Source organism: Thermobia domestica, chromosome 11 (assembly GCF_964235325.1).
Source record: "Thermobia domestica chromosome 11, izTheDome1.hap1.1, whole genome shotgun sequence".
Lineage (NCBI taxonomy): Eukaryota > Metazoa > Arthropoda > Insecta > Zygentoma > Lepismatidae > Thermobia > Thermobia domestica.
The window spans coordinates 266,190,909-266,215,743 of record NC_137464.1 but is presented as its reverse complement, the minus strand read 5'-3'; the positions used below and the strand labels follow the sequence as shown (position 1 = coordinate 266,215,743).

At 37.2% G+C, this 24,835-nt stretch overlaps 2 protein-coding genes across 2 annotated transcripts; both read left to right on the top strand.

Moving 5' to 3' along the window:
• Positions 1-4,870: 4,870 nt before the first annotated feature.
• On the top strand, positions 4,871-24,002 carry Nthl1 (Nth-like DNA glycosylase 1). The gene is made up of 4 exons (XM_081732292.1): positions 4,871-5,229; positions 7,912-8,082; positions 12,802-12,961; positions 22,337-24,002. Exons 1-4 carry the CDS (start codon positions 4,900-4,902, stop codon positions 22,576-22,578), a joined length of 903 nt encoding a protein of 300 aa, XP_081588418.1. The 5' UTR covers positions 4,871-4,899; the 3' UTR covers positions 22,579-24,002.
• Positions 12,968-22,318, top strand: LOC145665046 (uncharacterized). Its single transcript, XM_081732291.1, has 2 exons — positions 12,968-16,200; positions 18,217-22,318. The coding sequence occupies exon 2, from the start codon at positions 18,723-18,725 to the stop codon at positions 19,782-19,784; it is 1,062 nt and encodes a 353-aa protein (XP_081588417.1). The 5' UTR covers positions 12,968-16,200; positions 18,217-18,722; the 3' UTR covers positions 19,785-22,318.
• Positions 24,003-24,835: the final 833 nt, after the last annotated feature.

Sequence of the window (24,835 nt, the reverse complement as noted above, 5' to 3'; positions counted from 1 at the left end):
AGAGGATAAATTGGGCCAAAAGACCAAACACGTGGTACAACGTATTGCTTACGTTTATATTTTGACAATTTTGTACCCCTAGAAGGAAACGAGGTGGACCATCCAAATTTATCATAATACATGTTAGGATCCGGTACTATAATACCAAATGTTTAAATTGGACAATTTCCAAAATTTAAGGGGTGGGCCAAAGTACCCCTCCCAAATTTTTAAAGGAGTGCACAAATATACCCATATCTTATGAAAGGTAATGGACCCCTATACATGACCATATAACCATATAAGGTAATAACACCTCATCAAAGGGAATAAAATCGACCAAAAACCAAACACGTGGTATAACGTATTGCTTACGTTTATATTTTTGGCAATTTTGTACCCCTAGAAGGAAATGAGGTGAACCACCCAAATTTATCATAATAGATATTAGGGTCCTGTACTATAATACCCAATGTTTAAATTGGTCAATTTCCAAAATTTAAGGGGTGGGTCAAGGTACCCCTCCCAAATTTTTCAAGGGGTGCATTAATATACCCATATCTTATGAAAGGTAATGGACCCCTGTATACGACCATATAACTATATAAGGTAATAACACCTCATCCAAGGGGATAAATTAGGTCAAAAAACCCTGAAATTTGAATTTTTGGCAATTTTTTACCCATGAAAGGGAACGACATAGACACCCAATACTAATAGAGGTACATACTATGGTCCTAGGCTACCACACCAAATTTTTAGATTTGGCAATTTCCAAAATTTAAGGGGGGGGTTGTTCCAATGTACCCCTGCCAAAATTTAGGGGGTGGGCCATCCAAAAATTTAAAGGGGTGCACAAATGTACCTATGTCTTATGAAAGGGAATGGACCCCTATACATGACCATATAATCATATAAGGTAATAGGACCTCATCCAAGGAGATAAATTAGGTCGAAAACCAAACACGTGGTACAACGTATTGCTTACGTTTATATTTTGGCAATTTTGTACCCCTAGAAGGGAATGAGGTGGACCACCCAAATTTATCATGATACATATTAGGGTCCTATACTATAATACCCAATGTTTAAATTGGTCAATTTCCAAAATTTAAGGGGTGGGCCATGGTACCCCTCCCAAATTTTTCAAGGGGTGCATTAATATACCCATGTCTTATGAAAGGTAATGGACCCGTGTATACGCCCATATAACTATATAGGGTAATAATACCTCATCAAAGGGGATAAATTAGGTCAAAAACCCTCGAAATTTGAATTTTTGGCAATTTTTTACCCATGAAAGGAAACGACATAGACACCCAATACTAATAGAGGTACATACTATGGTCCTAGGCTACCATACCAAATTTTTAGATTTGGCAATTTCCAAAATTTAAGGGGGGTGGTCCTATGTACCCCTGCCAAAATTTAGGGGGTGGGCCAAGGTACCCCTGCCAAAATTTAGAGGGGGTGATCCTAGGTACCCCTAGGTCATTGACCCCTGGCCAAGGTCATTGACCTTTGACCTATGACGTCACAAAAATTTTTGCTGACTCAGTTGCATATACGCGGACCACTACTACTGCGTTGAATTACTTTTTTAATTTTTTTTTTTTTTTAACAAGCATCGTACGGAATAAGACTAGTTTTAGACGGAAACATTTATCGTAGCTGATGTGCTGCTAAAAATCTCGTATAATATTCTATGGCATCAAAAGTATATGGTGCTTTTACACGGTAGCATTTTGATAAGCGTCTCGTCGTAACATAGCAAACAAATCACTGTAGAAGAGCGCACTTATGGCTCCGAAATTAAAAAAAAAAAGAGAGAGATATTTCAGTTGCTCTTCCTTCTAAAGCCCTTTGTCGCATATGTTTATTATGATACAAAGAACTTTTAACTTTGTACAAACAAGGATGCTCCTCACATTTTTCAATCAGCATAATAATAGCATCCCTACTCCAACTCATTTTTCTTTAATACAATTCAATTTCCCATACAAAACAAGAGCATGGATATTTGGCACAAAATCTTTCGCTTCCTTTTAACACACCACGGTGCTGAAATTGGATCCGAAATGCTAGGGAAAATGCTACGAAATAGAGCAGGTTCTATCGACCAGAAATGCCATAGGGTATGCTATGGCATGGGAAATGCTATAGCATTTGCTACTTTACACGGTAGGATATCGATTATACGATTTTTGCTACGATAAATGCTTCCGTCTAAAACTAGCCTAAGATCTGTTGACTCTATCCTTAAAGAAAACAAAATACGGCTCATGAAACAATCCGTAAGATTTCTTTACGGTTTAGCAGAATCTTACTGACATTCCTCGGGATTGAAATCGTCTAATAATATGGTCAATAATGATTTCAGGAAGTGGATCAGAAATTCACCCAAATGTGTGAATGTTTCCCCCGGGCATATCTCTGATCGTGTTCAACATGGGTTATGGGGCGTTTACACTTAGTCGATTTAGTCCCACGACTAAATCGACTCGCTGCATTTGCCACTAAATCGAAGCAACTAGGCCGAATCAGATTGATGGATGTGTTCAATTATTTCAACCACAGAAAATAGAACGTCTTTTGATTCAGTTGCCAGTCGATTAGTCGCCTCCGATCAACAAGCGATTAAGTTGAAGTCCCGTTTACACGGTCGATTAAGTTGAAAGTGACGTCAATTCAACTGAATCGAACGCAAATCGACTAAGTGTAAACGCCCCATTACCAGTATTTTCGTAGAGCTACTTTCATTCCTGAGTCCTGAAAGCTCCTTAGAAAAACGTATTCCGACATCGTTGATCGTGGTTTAATACAATTTATTCATTCCATTGAGCCCAAAATAAACTTTGGTGGTCAATAACATGACAACTAATGATCTGTACACCGGTACTATAATATTTCATGTACACGAGATCTATCTACTATCATACAAAATTTGGTTAAGATTGGATTAGTATCGTCGATAGCATACTATATAGTATAACCAATAACAAGAATAAACGGCCTGCATACCAAAATAGGTACTGGTGAAGTTTCGGTGCACATACATTTGCAAAATTTACAGGTAAAATTCAATACCTTGCATCGAAAGACATGTTTATAAGTAACAAATTTCTGCAGGCTGCAGAATTAAATACTTGGTAATACACCTGTATTTTAGGTTTACATGTGTAGGAGGGGGCGCGGTGGCTCAGTGGTAGAGCGTTCACCTCCGGTGCTTGGGGTCCCTGCTTCGATCCCAGCTCGCGCCGTGTGGACTTTGTGGTGGACAAACACCGTGCTCGTGGGTTTTCTCGGGGTTCTCCCGTTTCCTCCCACTTTCTTCATTTCACCCATCTCTCATCATCACCGTCTCCTTTAGCCTAACCGGCATAACCATGGGACGTAAAACTTAAAGATTTCATTTCATTTTTTCATTTGTAGGATTCCTAGTGTAAAACCCTTACAAGTACGGGCTATTCAAAAAGAAAGAACAGATTTCAAACATTTATTTCTTCCAAACTACAAAAGATAGAAACATGATTCGAACGTTACTTGATTAAGAAAAGTTTACAATTTAAACAACCCAGATAGAAGTTCCAATCACGGCCGCATTGGCGCTGTTGTTTGTTGTTGTTTGTCTGTAGTGAAATGGCGGCGTCACTACAGGAGAAGTCTTTTTGTGTGCTACAATTGGCAACACTTGAGTCTATTGTTGCAGTTCAGCGAGCATTTCGCCGTTAATTTAATAAACAACCGCCGCATCATAAGAAAATTTACGAGTGGCATCGAAAATTCGTAGAAGATGGTTGCATCTGCAAAGGGAAAAGCACGGGACCTCCACGCACATCGAACGAGAATGTCGAGCGTATTCGCATACTTTACGAAATGAGCCCAAAGATATCCACATCACGAGCAAGCAAAGAACTTAACATTCCTCAACCAACGGTTAAAACATCGTCTGCACATGAAGCCATACAAACTGCAGTTATTGCAAGCATTGCAGACCAGCTAATTCGTATGTGGCAAGAAATGAGCCACCGTTTTGACATTTGTCGTGTAACACACGGTGCTCATATTGAATGTACACTATACTAACAATAAATTGTAAGCTTTTCTTAATCAAGTAACGTTCGAATCATGTTTCTATCTTTTGTAGTTTGCAAGAAATAAATGTTTGAAATCTGTTCTTTCTTTTTGAATAAATAAATGACTATATAAATGACTCTTAAAAATAAATGACTATATTAGATACTATTTTCCACTTGCACAGTGTTTCTTCGTACTGTACAAGAGCTGTATTTTATGTTTACAAATTGTAGCGTTACTATTTTCAAACCATTACAAGTGCTATTGGAACTCGAATCATTGCGAAAAACCACTGTTATCGTTTACGTATATACTTGCCGTCACAGACGCGCCTTTTTCCTTCAGAAGCACCCCCGCTCGTGCTCATTATTTTCGTCCTGCCTTGACGTACATTTAGTAGTTATCTAGCACGGGTTTATTTGTATTCCTTGCACTGTCTTTTTTATGTCACACATCCTGACGCTGTATTTATATGCAAAGAGTAAAACAATTATACAATTTTCAACAATTACTTCTGGTGATGGTCTTGAATTTAATCTATGTTAAGTGGGGTAATGTCTTGTAGTCCAATGTAAACCTTTTCGAGGATAATAAGAAGAAAATTAGTGAAAGAATTAAAAATTTTCAACAATGATTTCGAGTGGTGTGCCTAAACTTGTCCAGCATGGAAATATATTTTACAAGTGTACCAACCTCGTCACCTTCTATCACCATCCGAATGTTTGTCAAAATCGCAAACATAATTCATTACTAACACGAAGTGAAATTATTTCCTCAGGTCTTGGCAATATTGACTAGGAAACGAATGAATAACTATTAAGCGAAACGGTATGCTATTTCGAAATGGCGGGAAGGGCAATCGTGGCAGCGCGGTATAGCACGCGTTTAGCAAAAACTAATGAAAAGGGAGATAACAATAAGGATACGTCAGCTAATCATCAACAGGTTAACAAAAAAGATGTTCAGAAAACACAGAAAAAGCGTGAGCATCTCGTTATGGAGATCGAAGAGCCATTCACTGGTGAAAAGAATGAACAGGATAAAAAGACAAAGTGGGAACCCAATAATTGGATGAAAGTTGTTGACAACATAAGAGAAATGAGAAAAGAGAAAAATGCCCCTGTTGATACGATGGGCTGTGATCAATGTATGGATGAAACAGGTGAACCGAAGGCATGTACTGGAAAAGTTTAATTACTTAAAATAAAACAAGTGCAAGGCGTAGCTTTCAACACTTGCTCATCTATTATGTAGATCCTTTAATCGGGTAACTAAGGTATTGTGTACGTTGTACTGTTTCTAATAAAATCTGAATAATGAAATTCGTATGTATGAAAGTCCTATTCGAGATAGTTTGGAATAAGTCGCATCCTTTTTTTTTTTTTTTTTTTTTTAATGAACGTAGTGTATTTGGCGCAGACGTACAATAAGGAACACATGAGATTCATCCCGTATTCGCTGTCTCTTCACAAAATTTGCTCCCCGTAATTATGAAGAATGGTTCCGTATTTTTTGGCGGCGTTGCATTCCTCGGTAGAAGTTAAATTTAGAAGAGCGTAACCATTATTTTATGTAATCAATAGCGGTGGTCCGTGTAAACAAGATTTTTGCCTTCCAGTTTAGAGTGGGAGCGAAGCAGCTGGTACGCTTCGGTGTGTCTACATAGGAGATGCTTATGACGGAGACAAATACGGAAAACGCATCAACCTATGCTATGTTCATATGTCCTTTCGGATTCAGTCGATCAGACGGTTCCACCAAATAGAAAATTTATATGTAAAACATGATTTTTTTTTTTTTTTTTTTTTTTTTTTTTTTTGGTAAAGGAATGAGAGTGTGAATATAAGTAAGTACTGTCAGTGCACAGCATGTTGAAATGAATTTAGAGGGATATTGTAAGTATTGGGATGGCGTTTAGAATCTCTCCCAACTCGTTTCATGGCTCCAGAACCGAGTAGCTTGTTTTTGTCTAAATTGTGGTAAAGGTAGAAAACAATGAGACCTGCTGGGCTTTTAAGCCCCTCCGCTCGTGCTGCTATATTTTGTGAAGTAGAAGATCTCCTATGAGCAAGATTGGGGGAGAGACTATATCAACCAAAGTATTGTAAGTATGCTCTTCTACTACCCTCGTTTGTGCGTATATCCCCGTCACCGACGCACCTGCTCCCTACGGGGACGCACCCTCTCTACCATTCGTGCCCTCCTGTCCTGGCTCGGTTGGATAGCATTCATGGTTTTTAGTGGTTGCCTAGCACAAGTTGGTTCGTGTCTTATGCACTGTAATTTTATGTCATACATCCTCATTATATTTATACTGAGCCCTGTTGAAGTTAATCAGGAAGTAGTAAGGAAGCTCCTCATTTATTGCGTACTCTGTTAAAAGAAAAGGTAATAGTGTACATGAAAACCCCCTGATCTGCGTTTCTTCTGTGTTCTATTACCACTTCTACATGAAATACCATAAATTTTCTACGTAGTGCAATAGTAAGAAGTATCCATGTGCACAAGACATGTGATATGCGTTAAATTCCCCTCCCCACACACACACACAGTCATAAAGTACAAGGGCACTACGCATGTAGATATAAAGTACAGGTACGTTCTTTTATATTTTCGTATTAGTCGATAAGTAAATAAAAGTTGCTTTGTTACCCCCTTTGTAAGTTCGTACATACTTAATGAATAATCCCTAAAAGTATGAGCGTCCTGCTCCTTCGGGAACTGATGTAGCTTCATGTATACTATATCCAAAGAAAAATAAATACAAAGCTTTAACCTAACCTGAAAATGTAAGGAATGGGTCAAAATTTGGTCTGAACCGTCTACTCGAGTAATGCCGTCCTTTCATCGTGGTTAAGAGATATTTTTACATTTAATACGCTTTATTTACTTCAATGCATGTGCTATTCTATGACGTACTTTATACTAGAATATTTATATTCCAATGGCATTTCGTCGGCGGCAATTCAAAACCTGCTATGTGCATTTTGCAGGAGAAGCGAAAAACAGTATCCTGGTTAGCTTTTTGGCTTTATAAAAGTGATGTTATAAGTAATATTTGATGCTGCACGTAACTTGATACCTTTTCAAGTAACTTGAGAAGGTACCAGTTACGTGCAGCATCAAATATTACTTATAACATCACTTTTATAAAGCGAAAAATCTAACCAGGATACTGTTTTTCGCTTCTCCTGCAAAATGCACATAGCAGGTTTTGAATTGCCGCCGACGATTTACTGCTTTGCAACTTATCAAGTTTCTGCTGGCTTCAACTTCTTAAAGTTATTTTGATATTTGTACGCGATGTTAATTCGTTTCATTACTCTATAATGTATGAGTACTTGAGTAAGTAAGTACAGTGCTTTCATGGTTTCATTATTGAGGCTTCTGTGACTGATACCTTTCATTTCCCAGCTTTTGTTACTGCATAACTACACATCTCACACATATTTGCATTTGTACAGATTTACTTTTGTCGCACAACTGGAAAGAATTGTGGGGCCGCGGTGGCTCAACGTTAGAGCGTTCACCTCTGGTGCAGGGGTTTACTGGTTCGATCTCATCTCGCGCCACATGAACTTTGTGGTGGATTTCCTCGGGGTTATCCCGTTTCTTCGAGTGAATAATTTATAATATGAATGTTAATCTGTTAATCCATGTTTAAAAACTATTATGGCTGAAACTCAGTAATTTCCAAGTTCCAAGAACACCTATAGAGTTCAATATAATGTGATATACAGAATGGCCTACTTAAGTAAGTGTTAAACTCGCCTATCTTTGTGATGTATATATTTGTATCTTGTAACCTGTGGAAGAGAAGAGCCATTTGTTGTTTAATCTTCTTTTTCACTACAGGACATCCGTTTCCAGGCTTTGGTGTCTCTTATGCTCTCCAGCCAAACAAAGGACCAGGTGACACACGCTGCGATGGGACGGCTCCGAGAGCACGGACTGACAGTGCCCAAACTGTTGGCAATGGATGACGAGACTTTAGGAAAGTTAATATACCCAGTGGGATTTTGGAAGGTACATAATTGTTTCTCTTCGTTAGGTAGTACTTGCAATATCCTTATCTATGAACCAATCAGATGTCTACAGTTGTTTCACAGTTGGGGCGCGGTGACTCAGTGGTAGAGCGCTCACCTCTGATGCATAGGGTCCTTGGCTCGATCCTGGCTCGTACCAAGTGAGCTTTGTGCTGGACAAACACCATGTGCTTGGTTTTCTCGGGGTTCTCCCGTTTCCTCCCACTTTCTTCATTTCACCATTTCATTCATTTCTCCACATCACCGTCTTCTTTGGCCTAGCTGGCATGACCGTGGGACGTATAACGTAAAGATTTCATTTCATTTTTTGTTTCACAGTTGCGAATAACCTATGACTTTGCTGAGGCTTTCCATACCTAATTAACTTAATATTTTGTGTTTTTGTCGACACATTTCATTATAATGGTTTTTAGTACACCATATTTATTTTATTTATTTATTTTTTTTTTTCTTGCTGCCTAGAGTCGTTTTTATCTACATTACTTTTAATTGTGATTTTAAGTAGAGTTTGAATTTTCTTGTCTGTAAATAATCTTTTCTATTTAGTACAGGCCGCTTTACCACTAATTTAATGAGATTAGATCACCATATTCCTCAGTACCTACAGGCTTACGTAAGCCAGATGTCTTATTTGATAGGTTCATGGACAAAAGATGTATGAATCGGGGATTCCTACTCCCGAGCTTACCATGCTCATTCGTAGAACATACAACTAAAATTATTATGAACTATATTTGCTTTTACTAGGAATGAACAGCGCTTCAGAAGGCATGCATGATAGCTATTATTGAGCATATGACAAGTTAGTCTGGGAGATGCGAAAATGGGTGGAAAATGTTCAGGTGTTCTGTACTGGACCTAGAAGTTGTGAAGAGGTCGATTAAGGGTTTTGTCTTATTAGTGGAAGGCATGGAGTTGAGTTTTAGGGGCACTATATTCTTGTATGAGGCCAGAAGTCCTTACCCTCACCATGATAGAGATGATCTAGAGATTTGTAATTCGATCCACAAGTACGTCCTTCTCTCATATTATTCTCGTATTGGCGTACATTCGTTACCTATGGATCATTCTGTTAATACCGTCTGCATAAAAGTGTGCAGAGTTGGGCGCAAACTAGGTTCCCACCACATTAATAACCTTCTCATCACTCCCAAATTGCCTTCCCCACAAATGTTTTTTCATATTTAAAAAGATGAATTAATTTGACGGAGCCAGATCGCGTGAATATGGTGCATGAGGCAAAGGTTCGTAGCCACATTGGCACATAAAAGTGTTTTTACTGCTTCTCAGTATGCTGATGGATTGTTTGCTACCAACAACACTCATTTCGAAACCAAAGCCCGTCTTTGATTTGTTATTGCGTAGGTTTGCAACCTTTTTTTGTAAGTGATCAGTCAAGATCACACCTTTATGGCTCCAAAACACGGACAACATAATCTCGATAGTTTGACATAACTTCGATTCTGCCAAGGGTTGCTTAACTCAACATGACCGTGCCGGATGACTGCTGCACTTTACGTTTTTTTTTTTTTTTTTTTTTTAATATATGGGGGAGGGGAGAAGTATATTCATTTCTTAGGTTCCAGTATCAGATACACCCAGATCACCAGGCGGCGTAAACCCAGCTAGTGGCCGAGGAAAGTGAAATTAATTAGATCAGATTGCGAAAGCACTTTGAGCGCATTCTGCTACTATTTACCGGAATTATTTTCCGTTACCATCCATTACCGCGTAGAGGATAGTAATCAAATTTTAGCTGGGCTGTATTTTTATGTATATATATTTTTTTTTTATCTTTTTGTGTTTTAATTGTTTATTTATTTATTTATTTATTGTATTTTTACGAGGCTTGTGTACAGTGAGTATGATCTGCATAAATTACTTTTCAATGTATATTGTTATGTATGAGGTGATATTTCCAACTTCTGTATTACTGTTTCGCTAGCCTGTTTTTGCGGTAACATTTAGAGTGAAATTTTTCGTGATTTGGTAGCTGCGAAAGTTTCAATTATATCCTCAAATGGAAGGTCAATGCTGTGTTATGCTTGATGGGAAGGACAGAAGATTTGTTAAGTCTTTCCTGGTTCACAATGGGACGCTAGTAGGATCTTACCAGCTTCGCTTCTCGGATATTGAGATGAGAAAAATCTAGCTTTGAAGAAATGATGGTGTGTTTAGTGCGTTATCTCATTTGTTATTGGTTGTTACCATAGCCGATTAGATGTGGTGGACAAAGACCGTGCTCGTGGGTTTTCTCAGTTCTCCCGTTTCCTATCACTTTCTTCATTGCACCATTTCACTCATCTCTCATCATCACCGTCTCTTTTAGCCTAACCGGCATAATCGTGGGTCGAAAAACTTAAGGATTTCATTATTTTTTTTCATAGCCGATTAGAAAAATTAGCAATCACAGATAGAAAATTTTGTAAAACTACGTTTCTTGAGGCTACGTAGTGTTTATACATATGAAAACAATCGATTCTCTTGATTCAATCAAAAATCTACAAGGCGGAGTGCTAAATAGTTGTAATTGATACTGTGACCAGGGCCGCTTGTAGATTTCATGGGCCTCGCAGATAAATTGAAAGATGATCTTTTTGACGGGTCCATGACTTTTGCCCTGATGGTAACGAAGTATTCGTAAACAATAAATTGGTTTCATAAGTGAAATACCATAACATTCATGTGAATGTTTCTGTTAATAGCAAATCTACAACTACATATACAGAATAGAACTCGGGAACTGGAAAACTAAAAGTACAAATTTACAAAGCACGAGAAAATGTGGTTGGTCTTACCTTGATTTTCAAAATATCTAAATGCTGTATAAACAGTATTAAATATTACCAAACAAAATGTGTGCATAACCTTGATCATTTTGTTAAATTAGTATTAATTAAGCTAAAGTAAAGGCAATCCTTTAAAATTCTCTATTTTACAAACGGTAAACTCTTTAATACTTGACAACATTAACTTCACATTGCTAAAACCACTCGAGCGAGAAAAAGTAATTCTTCGACGCTTTTTGAATTCCTAATTGTTTCCTGACTTTCAGGTGAACAAAACCAAATAATAATAAAAGAAATGGCGTGGTGGCTCAGTAGTGGAGCGCGTACCTCTGGTGTGTGCAGTCCATGGCTCGATCGCTACACAAGTATCCGTGAGTTATCTCGGGGTAGTCCCTGTTTCTTCCACTTTCTCATTCCACCAATTCTTCCATCATCATTCACTTGCCTTAATCATTCGTCTCCGTTAGCCTATTTGCAAATGAAAAATATATATTCTACATGTTCTCATTGTCATTCATTTTGATATTTGTTGTCTCCATAACCTAAGGGTATAACCATTTATTTTAAAACTTTTATAGGTGAAAGCCGAGAAAATTGAAGCAAATGGTTTTTGTCTGTCTTCGGCGAAAGTTACAGAAATCGTATTCAAATCTAAGACCATCTTGCTGTTATACATGTCACTGTCATCAATGTATATAGGTAGTAAAGAAACAGACAGATACAGTTGAATTGGTCCTTCTTAAAAGGGGATATGTGCCATGTAAATATGACGGAACATATTCCCTTTTAACAATGATCACTTCAACTACAGCATACAAACTTAAACTGGGAGATACATGGAAACGTTACTATGAATTGTCATTTTCTCCCTTCAAAGAATAAGCAATATGCCAAATGTGATGTTTTGATAGCACTAAGTGGACGAAGAATATACCTCAATGCGTCAATCGTAGCTAAAAGATACATTTTTGTTTTTTAATAGTTGAACTTTCATCGAGAATGAAATCTTGTCTCCCAGAAGTTCAGACAGATTTTGTGATTTAAATTAAAAATGTGAACTCCTTCGTGGCTAAGCGATTAGCGTACGCGCCTTTGGTGTGGGAGACCCGGGTTCGATTCCTGGCGGGAGCTCATGTGATTCGGATTCCATTTTAATCAGTAGGTCCCTTTTCATATAGACTCGATGCTGAAAGGGACGTTAAACTCAACTTAACTTAAATGAAAAATGTGTCAGAGAAACTTTTTAAAATGTGTTTCATTTTAAAGCTTTTTAACTTAGCATGGGAGGCCCAGGTTCGATTCCCGGCAAGAGCTCATGTGGTTCGGATCCCACGTTAACCTGTAGATCCAAGTCTCATATAGCCTCGCTGCTGAAAAGGATGTATATACAGGATGGTAAGAAACTATTTGAACAAACTTCGGGAGCTGATTCCCGATACCGAAACAAGAAAAAAAGTCCTGTGGAACTTTGGTCAATGAGGGATAGTTTTGGCGATATAAGGTGCCGAAAGCGTGGGAAAATGAATTTCAGAGCGGTTTAGAATATCACACTCGAAGTCATACCTACTCGATTGAAAAATGTATGTTTCAAACCTGTGCAAGATGTGTACGAGGGATTCCCCCAAGGAATGTAGGGATTACTTGCCAGGTTATAGGAAATTGCCGTTTTGAATTACAGCTCTCTGAAGTTCATTTTCCCACGCTTTCGGCACCTTATCGCCGAAACTATCCCTCACTGACCAAAGTTCCACAGGACTTTTTTTTTCCTTGTTTTGGTATCGGGAATCAGCTCCCGAAGTTTATTCAAATAGTTTCATACCATCCTGTGTATATGTGTAGTACTATAGTGCTTTATAGTACTTGCAGTTCTTTTATGATAGCAAGAATAATTTGTTTTCGTTTGTTTGCAGAGTAAAGTGAAATATCTGAAGAAGACGGCACAGATTCTTCACGACGAATACGATGATGATATTCCTGATAGTGTAGAAGGTTTATGTAAGCTTCCAGGTGTAGGACCCAAAATGGCGCATCTCTGTATGAAGACTGCATGGGGAAAAGTTACAGGAATAGGTAAATAATAGTAATAATAATAATAAAAATATAAATAAAATATCCTATGATAGAAAAATAAATATGTGACTGCTTGCGGGAGTATTGTGCTTTAAGCAGTTTTTTATTTATATTTTTTAATTGAATCGTTCTTATTGCATATGAAATAACCTAAATAATTGAACAGGCAACCTACGTTTGGAAGAATATGTTTAGTGTGTATTATCATCATCGCAAGTATTCTGCCAGCATTGAAAAATCACTTGCCGAAATTTGAGAAGCTTCAATGTTGTAGGCCAAAGCATTTTTTTTTTCTTTTCAATATAAGAGCTGTCCTCTTTTAATATCGTCCATCAAGTAATCATCCTCCTTTACCTTTATTCTAATACAAGAGTTTCATCTTAGATAATGTCCTCACCAGTTTCTTTTCCCCTTTTCAACTCCTTTCAATATTTTTCGTCCCACTTTCTAGATTATTTTCCATATACACATTTCGAACGTTTCTAGTGCTTTTTATTCCTGTATCGTTCGGGTTGCCAGACGTTCCGTATTTTGTATGGACAGTTTGTGTTTTTAAAAGGGGATAGTGTCTTCTATTTTGACTCGGAAAATAGACTAATCAGTAACTGTTTCCGTATCACTGACCGATTAGACAATTATCAAGGAAAATAGCAGGAGTTTTGTACTTTCGGTTTTCAAGATGCATGAAAGATCATGAGGAAAAGCGCAATGGCCTGTCGGGTGAGTTTACGAACAGTGCAGATAATCTTTTAGTGAAGCTAGAAATAGAAGGGCGATTCAGCAATAAACATTTGTACACGTGTGCAAAACTTACAGACGAGATAGATAAAATGAAGTAAAATACTACGCAGTCGGTGGAAGTGAATAAGACTCCGGCAGCATGATTTCAAGAGGTCTCCTACATGTAGACACGGAACAAGACATTGCTTGACGTAATCGTATCGCCGAATGATCTCCTCCAACACGAAGCAGTTGGATAAAAGGGTACCAGAGAGCTGTTAAGGTGGATTATGGTGGTGGTACTTATAACATGGCTCGGAGAGATTTGGATGACTTGATATGAGAAAGAATCATCGGGAAACTGGAAGAAGAACAAAGTATGACAAGTGTCGGCCAGGAGTTTGGTATTGTCTACATGTAGGATTGTTCCACGTGCATGTGGAGCATTCCGAACTAGAGGTAATGCTGTGCGAAAGTGAAGTGGTGGTCCACCATGGTCAGCTACACTATAGGATGACCGCTGAATTGCGCAACAAGAAAGAAGGGACCGACGTCAAACAGAAGGTGCAATTGCAAACACACTTAACAGGACTGTAAGATGCCCAGTTCACGCTTTACAGTAACACTAGATTGCATGTGAGGGTGGTGTCTTTGCCTGACGGCCATCACGTTGTTTCTTGTCATCCGTACATTGGCGCCACCGTTAGCGGTGGTGACAAGAACATCAAGACTGGATCGATGTGGAGTGTGGTCGTCGTCTTTTCTCAGATGATAGCAGACTCAGTCTTGAGTACTTATTCCGGACTATACTCATCTGGCCAGAAGTGGAGCACACAATGAACCCAGGAACATTGTCTAACATGAGCATACCGACCTCCAGATTTTTCGACGTGATACATTCACCAGTCAACATTATTCCAAGACTGTATTCCTTCCCCACATGCGTATTTTCGGAGGTGTAGTCTGGCTCGACTTCATCTTTATGAATGATAATGCGCAACTGTATCGAACAGCCCAGATATTGGAGTTCTTGGAACGAAGGGATGTATTCGGAGAATGGACTGGCCTGGCCATTCCCCTGACTTGAAATCCTATTGAACATGTGTGAGATGGTATAGGGAGACGTCGAGATGCACCAAGGAGCATCCAATAGTTGTCAATAGCCTTGGTGAAGGAATAGAACTCCATGTCACAACAACTCATTACTAACTTGGTGAGCAGCATGGTGGTATTGGAGAGCATGCATCGCTGTGTGTGGCAATCACAAACCTTTCCATAATGTCAGGTAAGCCATCATAAGTCGTAATGACTTCAGTATGTTATTGTTTTTGTGTAAAAATTCAATTTTGTTCTAATTAGATCTTTATCCCTGTTGTATCCTGTATCATATAGCAGCACTACTTTCTATGTATGGTCAAGTTTCGTCAATCTTTGCCGCTTGCGAAACTCATATTTGTCGTTAAGTTTTGCACATCAGTATACATAGATAGTAATTAATTGCGGGATTAAAAGTACGTAAATTATAATCTACAAGTGCTGTTCTCTTTTTCCAGCCTCACCAAGCTGCTAGAAGAGAGCCAGGTAAGATAACAAAACGAATAGTATACAAAACTGTCCATTGGGCGTTGTCCACCCCGCACAACGATGGACAATAGCGATCTTTGAACATATCAAACGCAGTCGAAGTGCTCGCCAAGTGTAATTGGATTTTTGCAGGCACGGATCTTGAAATTTCAGGAAACTCAGGAGACAGTTCAGAAATAGTAATCAGCACCTTTCAAGAACTACATGATCCACGCGTTCAGCGAAAGTCGTCTGCCGTCATAATTGTTCATGTTTGATTCCCTTCTTGTATACGTTGGTAAGTCTTTTAAAAAAAATTAAAAAAAACTCTGCATCTATTGATAAAGTGGACATAGCTTTCTTTTATAAAGTTCCCATCGTAATCCTTTCTCGTTCGACGATGAATTGCGGTTGTACGAGGGATGATCTGAAAATAAGGTTACAAAGACTTTAGTAAAACGTGTTATATTATTTCATACATCCAATACAGTCAACAGATAGCACATATATTACGTTATTTTTCGATATAGTCCCTATATCGGTTAAGGCGCTTGTCGCATCGTGGGATGAGTTTGAAGATTCCCTCCTCGCAAAAAATCCTGCTCTTGCGTGTTCAGCCAACACCACCTAGATTACAAAGCCTTCGCACTGAGTCGCAAACATTGAGTGGCGTCACATTGACTAGGCAAACCGCAGAATTCGAGTGTATGCTGTTTGTTGCGGATCAAGTGAAGATTTAATGTATTTATTTAAAGATTAATACCAGTGTTGTATTTATTTTAAATGTGCAGAAGTTATTGAAAACTGACAAAATGGTATACAAATGTTGTGTACCTAATTGTCACGGAAACTACAATAAAGAAATTAAAGTACATGTATTTCAGTTTCCAACTGATGAAGAAAGGAAGAAAAAGTGGACACATGCAATTAAAAGAAATAATTATCTTCCAAATAAGGTAAGAATCAGAAATTAATTTTTATTAGTTGTCATTTTTAGATACATAAACAAATATTTCTCATAGCTTAATAGGGTGCAGACGTAGAATAGATAGTCAGAAAAATACTAATTCAAGGTTAAAATCAGTGACTGCATATAAAAGAAAACTGTAGGCTTATTAGATGTTAATTTACATGTTGTAGAACTTCTATTTCAAGTACGAAACCTGAAATTTCACTTAGAAATTCAACGTTGCATGTATGAATGCTTAAGAAGTATTGTACTAAGTGATATTTTTATTCGCTATAGGAAGTTGCGTGCAGATTTACAACAGGTCAATAAATTAATAGAAATATCTTTATGTACTTTTGTTGCTTGAAATACATTCTGCATTTTTATTTTACAGGCACATGCCCAAAGTATCGCGTACTGATTGACAATATGCATGCCATTTGATGTACCATAAATATCTATTTTTTGTGTACAGATCTACAGTCATAGGTAGAATATTAACTTCTCTAAGCACCAAATGCAATCTCACTGACTTACGAAGTGTTTCTTAAGGAAGGTATTGGGTACTATCTTATTTTAGGGTAGCACACTTACATTCATGACATATATTAACAATACACTATTACTGCCTTAGAAAGTGTTTTAATGACTGTATGCGAATAAAGTGAACTGATAAGTAGTGCAGGAGGAGGGGAAACGAGAAATGTACGATTTTCTATAGCACAAAAAAAAAAAAAAAAATCATAAATCGTACAAAACTTCTTATGCATCCATACATGGAAGATTGAACTTACAAGTGAAATTTCGGATTTCCTACATGAGGCAAAAATCCTCCGAAAGTTGGAATATTCTCTTTCTCATGCACTCACTCATTTCAACCGTGAAATTACCAACTTTATTCCTACCTGTTGTAAATCTGCACCAGATATTTTATTTGATTTGCCTAGCTATTCTACGCCTGTGCGCTTGATACTGAAAAAAGCGAAGACTAACATGTACGAGTTCCGTAATTTTGCATTTTAAAGTTCCGTAAATGAGTGCGAGAAGGCACTATATACCATGTGCTATTTCTTTACAAATGCGAAGTTTAGTACTTGGGCGAGAAAGTGTATGAATACGAAATTATCATTTGTTTATGGACGAAGCTTCGTACATGGGTGCAAAAAGGCGCGTGAATACAATTCGTTAATTGTTTAAAGATAGGGTTCCATACATGGGCGTAATACTTAATATATAATTAGAAAAACAACTAAATTTTGAAAATCAATCATGTCTTTAAGCTGCAACGAAAGATGATATTCTAAATATATGGCTATTTTTAAAACTTGTATAATCCTAATGCTTGTGAGTGAGAAGAAGGCCCAGAAGGAATGGGCTTTAACGTAGATTTTAGTATCGGCAGGACTGATATTAAATCTTTTGGACTGAAGGGTTTTTCTAAACCTATGTTTCATTAGCAAGTCAGTGTAATGACACCAGAGGAATTTACTTATTATACTGCCATAACATTTAGGTAGTGTAAGAGATGTATTTACCCCTTTTACCAATTCACATTAACAAGAAGAGAAAAGAAAAAAGGGAGAGAAAATAAATCAGACATAAGAAACACAAAGTAAGGGAGGAGAACGAAGTCAAACTAATTCTAACCTACAACTTCCCCCTCCTGCTTCTTCAATTTCGATACATTCTCTGACAATTACTTTTCAAAATCCATTCTACGTTTCAAGAATTGAGCTAAAATATATTATAAACACAACGTAGTATGAACTTAGCATAGGATAGTGGTTAGCATTCTTACTTCGCGATCGAGAAGTTTTGGGTTTAAATCCGGTGGCCAGTTATCCTGATTGAACCCAGGCGAATGGTTGATGATGCATCTAATATACGCCTTTTCGACTTCGTTCCCATTATTGTTGTTGTAAGTGTTGATTATTGATTCAAGTGTAAAATGCACTTATTGGCTATATCTGTAAGATGAATAAAATAAAAATAATATTTATACTTTATTTTTTTGTCCTTCTAGGTTTGTGAACTGCATTTTCCAAAGGATCAGTTAGTGTGGGAAACGTCTCATTTTGACGAGAAAAGTGGAAAATTGCTTACCGTGCCACTAAAAAAACCAAGGTTAAGAGATGACGCGATACCAGCATTATTCCCTGGTTGTCCAGATTACTTATCTTCAGAAGGCACCTGTAATCGTGACTCGCCTTCGTTGAAGAGACTACGACGAGAAGCAAATGCTGTGGAGCAAGCCATTGAAGAGAATCTAAAGAACACAAAATATGAAACACATCACAAAGTCGACACATTTGAGAACTTTGTTGATCTGAATAAGAGACTAAAATAGATCGTTTTTGGACTGTAATATATCGCTTAGATATGGTGCTTTATGTTCGAATTGATTCCTCCAAGTGTATATCCCCACCCAAGTGATAACAACAGGCCACTATTTTTTTATATCTTCTGAAAAGTGTAAGAAACAACTGGTTAAACAAAAAAAAAAAAAAAAAAAAAAAAAAAAAAGATGAAATGTGCATATTTTTTCCGGATTTTTATGGTTCATCAGATACTATTAATACAGCGTCTTTCTCAGCTTTACGTAAACTTTTCAAACTTGAAAGTGACAAACTTTTGAAATTTGGTTATGGGCTTTCACTTAAAGCATTATCGCCTTCCAGCCTTGAAAGACAAAGTGTAAAATATGCTCTACAGGTGTTCAGTGAACATGTTGTTGCTGGTCTGAAGGAAGTAGGCCATGAAAATAACCTTCCACATTATGAAGGCAAACGTCTTCGAGATGTTATGCAAACTCCATTAACCAGCACTTCCTCTGACGATGAGCAATCTTCATATCTCAACACTTTCGTATGTTGGCTTGATCGTTGGCAAGAACTAGCACTGAAATCTGGCATTCTCAGCAAAGAAACTCATTCTGCACTGGCTCCGCTGGAATTGACATCGTATTGCCTCAATGAGTTAAACATGCAATATGTATTGTTAGGCAAGTTTCAAACTGATGCACTAGAAGCTCGATTTGGATTGTACAGGCAACTGGCAGGCTCACAGTACCACATATCTACGAGACAGTTATTTGAAGTGGAAAATAAATTGAGAATGTCCTCAATACTGCAAAAAAAGCTATCGAATCTTGTAATTGCGACGGATTGCAATGTTGAATATGCCAGGTCTGATGCAAAAATTTGTAAGTATATTGACACTTCTTTGGAGGTAACGGTGACTGCAGACGACATTTCGGGTATTAACGATGAAATGCCAATAGTGTTGTACGTAGGAAGATACTGTGCAAGTGCTGTGTTAAGAAAACTAAAGTGTTCTTCCTGCAAGCAGTATCTTGTGTCAGATGCTCCAATGGATAATGCTGTATGGTGCGAATTAATTAAAAATCTTGATAGAGGTGGTTTGTTATATCCAGAACAGTGTGTTGTAAGAGCAGTCATCTATGCATATGTAGTTGTGAACAAATTAACTTCGTCGGAAATGCAAACAAATTTCTTGCGGGCAACAAACCAGAAACACGTTGCTTTACAAAACACTTTGATAAATTTGAGACGTGAAGATTCTTGGTTCTGAGACGCATGTGAAAATGGGCATGAATGTATTAAGGTTATTGAAATGATAGTGGTAACTAGTGTAAATTGTCTTTTGAACACTTATTGCAAAAACAAAAACAATGAAGTGTCTGATAAGCGTAACAAACATACCGTCAAATGTGCAAAACAAAGAAAATTGTCAACTCTAAAACAATCTTAAACAGACAGTTGTTGTAACTCTAGTACTCCGAATCCTTTGATGGAAAGCCTCCATTTCTATATCTTTTTGTATATATGTTCATTATAATTATTACGAACATATATAACTTTCTTTCATTTGATTCCCTACGTTTACATTCTAAAGTAATATTTTCCGAGTAAATAATTCTATTATAAAGTTTTAATATAGTAACTAGAAAGTTTTTTTTTTTCTTTTGGTGTGCGAAGTGCTGGAAAAAAAACTAGCAAGTCATGTATCATTAGACGCATAAAGATTCCTTCATTTGTATTTTCCCGTAAAATGAACTAGAGTTTTAATGACTTGAGTTTGCTGATTTCTTCTTCAAATTTATTGAAATGTTATCTATCCTTTTTAAATTTAATATTTGTAATATACAGGGTGTTTCAAAGCAACACCGACAACGTTTGGGAGATGATTCCTGACACCAAGATAAGACAAAAAATATAGACTAACCTGGGTGCACAAATGCGCCTTTCGGATTTATAGACTGCCGAAAACATGAAAAATTGAACTTTAAAAGTCCATAGCTTCAAAACTATGAGACTTACAGCAGTCGGGTCAAGACTTCACATAGGAACTAATATGTGCCCTATCCAAATATCCATGTTTCAGAATCCTGCGGTACTCACGCAACAATTTTTATAGAGGGAGTTTGCTTACGGGCATATAATTTGAAGTACTCACCAATTACCTCTATAAAAATTATTGCGGAAGTACTACAGTATTCTAAAACTTGGATAAAACACATACTAGTTCCTAAGTGAATTCTTGATTTGACTACGGTAGGTCTCATAGTATTGGAGCTATGGACCTTCAAAGTTCAATTTTTCATGTTTTCGGCAGCCTATAACTCCAAAAGGAAGCATTTGTGCACCCAGTTTGGTCTATACTTTTCGTCCTATCTTGGTGTCAGGGATCACCTCCCAAAAGTCGTCGGTGTTGTTTTGAAACACCCTGTATAAGTTTAAAATGTTCTAATTAAGTTAAGTTTACAAATATTAAAATTATACATTACAAGAATTAAACTTTCAAAAGATAGATTTGAAGTAATCAGTAAAATCAAATCATTATAAATCGTGGTCATTTTTTAAAATAATAGAATAATTTTCATAAAAAGCTAATATTTAACTTAATAACTGGATAACTTAAGCCACTCAAGGTAGCAGTTAGTGCACTCGTCAAGTTGTTTTGTGTTTCTTGAGTTATAAGGAAACAAGAAATTAGAAACAGTCCGGGAATAAAAATATACATATACAAATCTGTCTATAAAGACAAAGGCTATATGAGATTTTTATTAATATCGCTTAACCAATAAATAAATTTCAAATAGTTAAAACCTAATAGATTTTATTTCAATTATGGTATAACTACAGTTTATTTCCCCCCAACGTCATTATTCACTTGCGGTATCTATGCACGCTCTGTCCGCAATAATTCTTACATGGCCTAGTTAGTTTGACGTCACATACCAGTGCGAAGGCCTTGTAATCTAGGTGGTGTTGGTTCAGCCATGTTGTTACGAAATGTTTCACCTCCTCGTCTGATACGAAGCGAAGTCCGGACTGTATGGAGGGTGTCCTGAATCAGCTCCTCCAGCGAGCTGTGTTCAAATCTATTGATGCCGTGCTGGGTCGGCCACTGCGTTCCTCGTCGGTGACGTTTTCTCTATTCAGCCGCAAACTTTCGATACCATTCTGCGACACGCTGACGAGACATTACAGTCTCTCCGTAAACCTCTACCAGCTGCGGTTACATGTTTCGCCCACAGAAATCGAATAACTGAGCGGAATTTGTGAGACTACTTTTCCTAATGAGTCTTCATTTATGTTTAACTAGCGCTGTATGTGGCGGATGGTTGAAATTTTGCACAGTTGCCAACTCCATGTAGTAAAATTACCGTACATTCCTCGTTCCTTTATAATAGAGGAAATGCCAGAAATATTGGACTTATAGCTTTAGTTTTTGGTTCTCTTTCGTATTATGTTCTTCCGCCTGGAGCAATTCAATTACATCATACAGTTCATACTTCGCAGCACTGCGATCGCACTCGATATCTTTTCAAGCTCGCTATTCCACAATGGTTGAATGGAAGAGTTTGTCAATCGCATGGGAAAAAAGGCGACGTCCATTGAACAGCTATCTCTCGTCATGGTAGTTTAATCTAGGTTGAAATAAACAGCCCCCGTATACTTTTTTCTTGTAAAAACACTTTTTGTTGGCCACTTTCTAACAAAACCCATAGACAGGTTTCCCTCGATTATATATTTTTGTTTGAGAAACCGCTACAGTGTACAGTAGTTTAAGTCACATAAAAGAGGGTATTATATGTATTGTGTGGTTTTTTGCTTCAGGTGTGGATACACATGTTCATAGAATTAGCAACCGCCTTGGCTGGGTGCCGAAACCAACGAAAACCCCGGAGGCTACTCGGTCGGCGCTCGAGAGTTGGCTTCCAATGGAATTATGGGAAGAAGTGAATCATCTGTTGGTAGGGTTTGGGCAACAGATCTGTCAGCCCGTGAAGCCTCAATGCGAAAACTGTTTGAACAATACGTTATGTCCCTTCGGACGAAAGCAAGTGAAGAAGAAATAAACGTGTTTAGCTTTTTTTTATTACTATTTTTTTTTTTTAACGCAGCATATGGAGGAATTAAGTTCTTGTATATACTTTTCTGAATCTTGTAATTTTAACAATAGAACATCAGATGTCAGACGAGTTATTATCGAGCCCACTTACAAGAGAACGTCAACTTGTTAAAGCCACTTTTTGTTTTAAATTGTATTGTTTATTATTTTGCTTTCCTTTTTAATGTTCAAAAACAAATGCCTTGTACAACTTTCAATTTTTGAATCTAATTTGAGGCTTAAGTCCTAAAAGTTTAGCTTTGTTCATTAAAATGTCGCATGTCTTCTGATGTTACGCGTGTTAGGAATATACAGGGTGAACATAAAGCCTCTCCATGAGATCAAACATTAATATCAAGAACACTAAGAATGATAGAAGCAAGCGGTTTGTGGCAAATAATAGGAAAACTCAAAAAGTTTTTTTTTTTTTTTTCCTGATTTAGAGAATATCCATATGTGCTCCATTAGTTGCCCATAAGATGTCACATGCGAAACTTGGGCGTCGGAGACGGCCTTCTTGTGCTAACGTATCAACAACTGGTAGCTGCTGTCCATAATCTCTCCTGAATTTTCTTTGAACTGTGACGGAAGATTTTGTTTCATAATACCATAACACACACCGCTTTCCGCTGTGCTGGCGCCATTTTTAAACAAATCATTGTTGCGCTGTCAGCTGCAGATGGCAGCACAGGCTGTGGCAAAATCGTGAAGTATCACACAAGGGTGTTTTCAGACCGCATGCATCTATTCTTCTTTGTTTTCTTATTATTAATGTTTGATTTCAGAGAGCGACTTTATGTCCCCCCTGTAGATCAGTAAATTCAAGCTCTCTATGCTTAACAGAAAAGGATGATTTTTTTTAACAGCAGCAGTAAATAACAATGAGGCAGCTGAAAGGTCAATTTCAAGATTAAGTAAATTATGTAGAAATGTTCGTATATCTTTAATAATTGTTAGACAGTCAATTTGTGTTACCTTGAATAATGTAAATGTAATTTTTATGAGTAAATATATTAAAAGGAAATTATTGAAGCGATGCAACATTGTTTAGGAGTAACTTTTTGTTAAGCAAATTCAAATTTAAGAAAAAAAAAGTGTTTTGAAGGACAGCAATTCTCGCTTAAGTTGAACTTCATCCAACCTTACTGCAAGATAGCAAAACAGTTCCAAAAGGATGATTGAGCTCTTATGATATTAAGAAAAAAAAAAAAAATGCAATGAAGGTTTTAAATTTATAATCTAGAACATTTGTAAATGTACTTAAATTGTATTCTTTCACGTGTATATACGTAGATTAAAACTTAGCATGTAGCTGATGAAAGATTTAGGCATATATGATATACAAATATGATGTATGTTTTAATGGAAATAAAAATCATATTGTCTTTATAATTGTATTTCTCGTTTAACTTGAGTGTATGACTTACCTTGGAAACTTCAAATTCTAATGATGGCCCAGTGGTAGAGCGCTTACCTCTGGTGCGTGGGGTCTCTGGTTCGACCCCCGGCCAAGTAACCTTGTGGTAGATAGCATCGTGTCCATGGATTTTCTCGGGGTGTCTCGTTTCCTCCCACTTTCTCATTCCACCAAATATTCCATCATCATTCACTTGGCGTTAATCGTAGTCTGCCTTAGCCTAAAGGACATAATCGTGGAACTTAAAATGAATTCAATTTTTGGTATCTTTATTTCATTGTCTCCTTTACGGAGAATTCGTCGTGCCGAAGTTACTGGTATATCAGATACAAGATCTTGCCAAAGGTTTTCTATGGAAATGTCTTCATCCATATCTTTGATTACACCCATGGAGCACAAGACATGATTAGGTATGATGACGACCAATCCTGCATTTTATGAAGTGGTTGAGTTCAGAATTCATTTGCCTCAATACCAGTATTAAATGAAATTTTGAGATGATTTCTACCAATTGTTTGTATTTTAGTGGTATCAGAGATTTCTGCTAAGTACAGTTTCTTGCTTATGGACATAATACGTTTTTCCCTATTTCCATGCTATTAGCTTTCAAAAAGACAAAGTATGGTGCAGAGTGGTGGGTACCATAGAGATTAACCACTTGATCTTGATGTTTAGAATAGATAGGAATGCCCTTAGAATTAATCTTCATTTACTTTAGTCGTCCTGATGATGTTGAACGTCATTATTGGAGATTTCAATTTCATTTGAGATGTCCATGATTTCAGAGGAATTTGAATTATTAAATGTA

Excerpts from the sequence above, each read along its gene's own strand:
- Nthl1 (XM_081732292.1), top strand. The coding sequence starts at position 4,900 with ATGGCGGGAAGGGCAATCGTGGCAGCGCGGTATAGCACGCGTTTAGCA. Across the intron at positions 8,083-12,801 it reads ACCCAGTGGGATTTTGGAAG|AGTAAAGTGAAATATCTGAA; the intron begins GTACATAATTGT and ends GTTTGTTTGCAG. Across the intron at positions 12,962-22,336 it reads GGGAAAAGTTACAGGAATAG|GTGTGGATACACATGTTCAT; the intron begins GTAAATAATAGT and ends TTTTTGCTTCAG.
- LOC145665046 (XM_081732291.1), top strand. The coding sequence starts at position 18,723 with ATGTGCATATTTTTTCCGGATTTTTATGGTTCATCAGATACTATTAAT.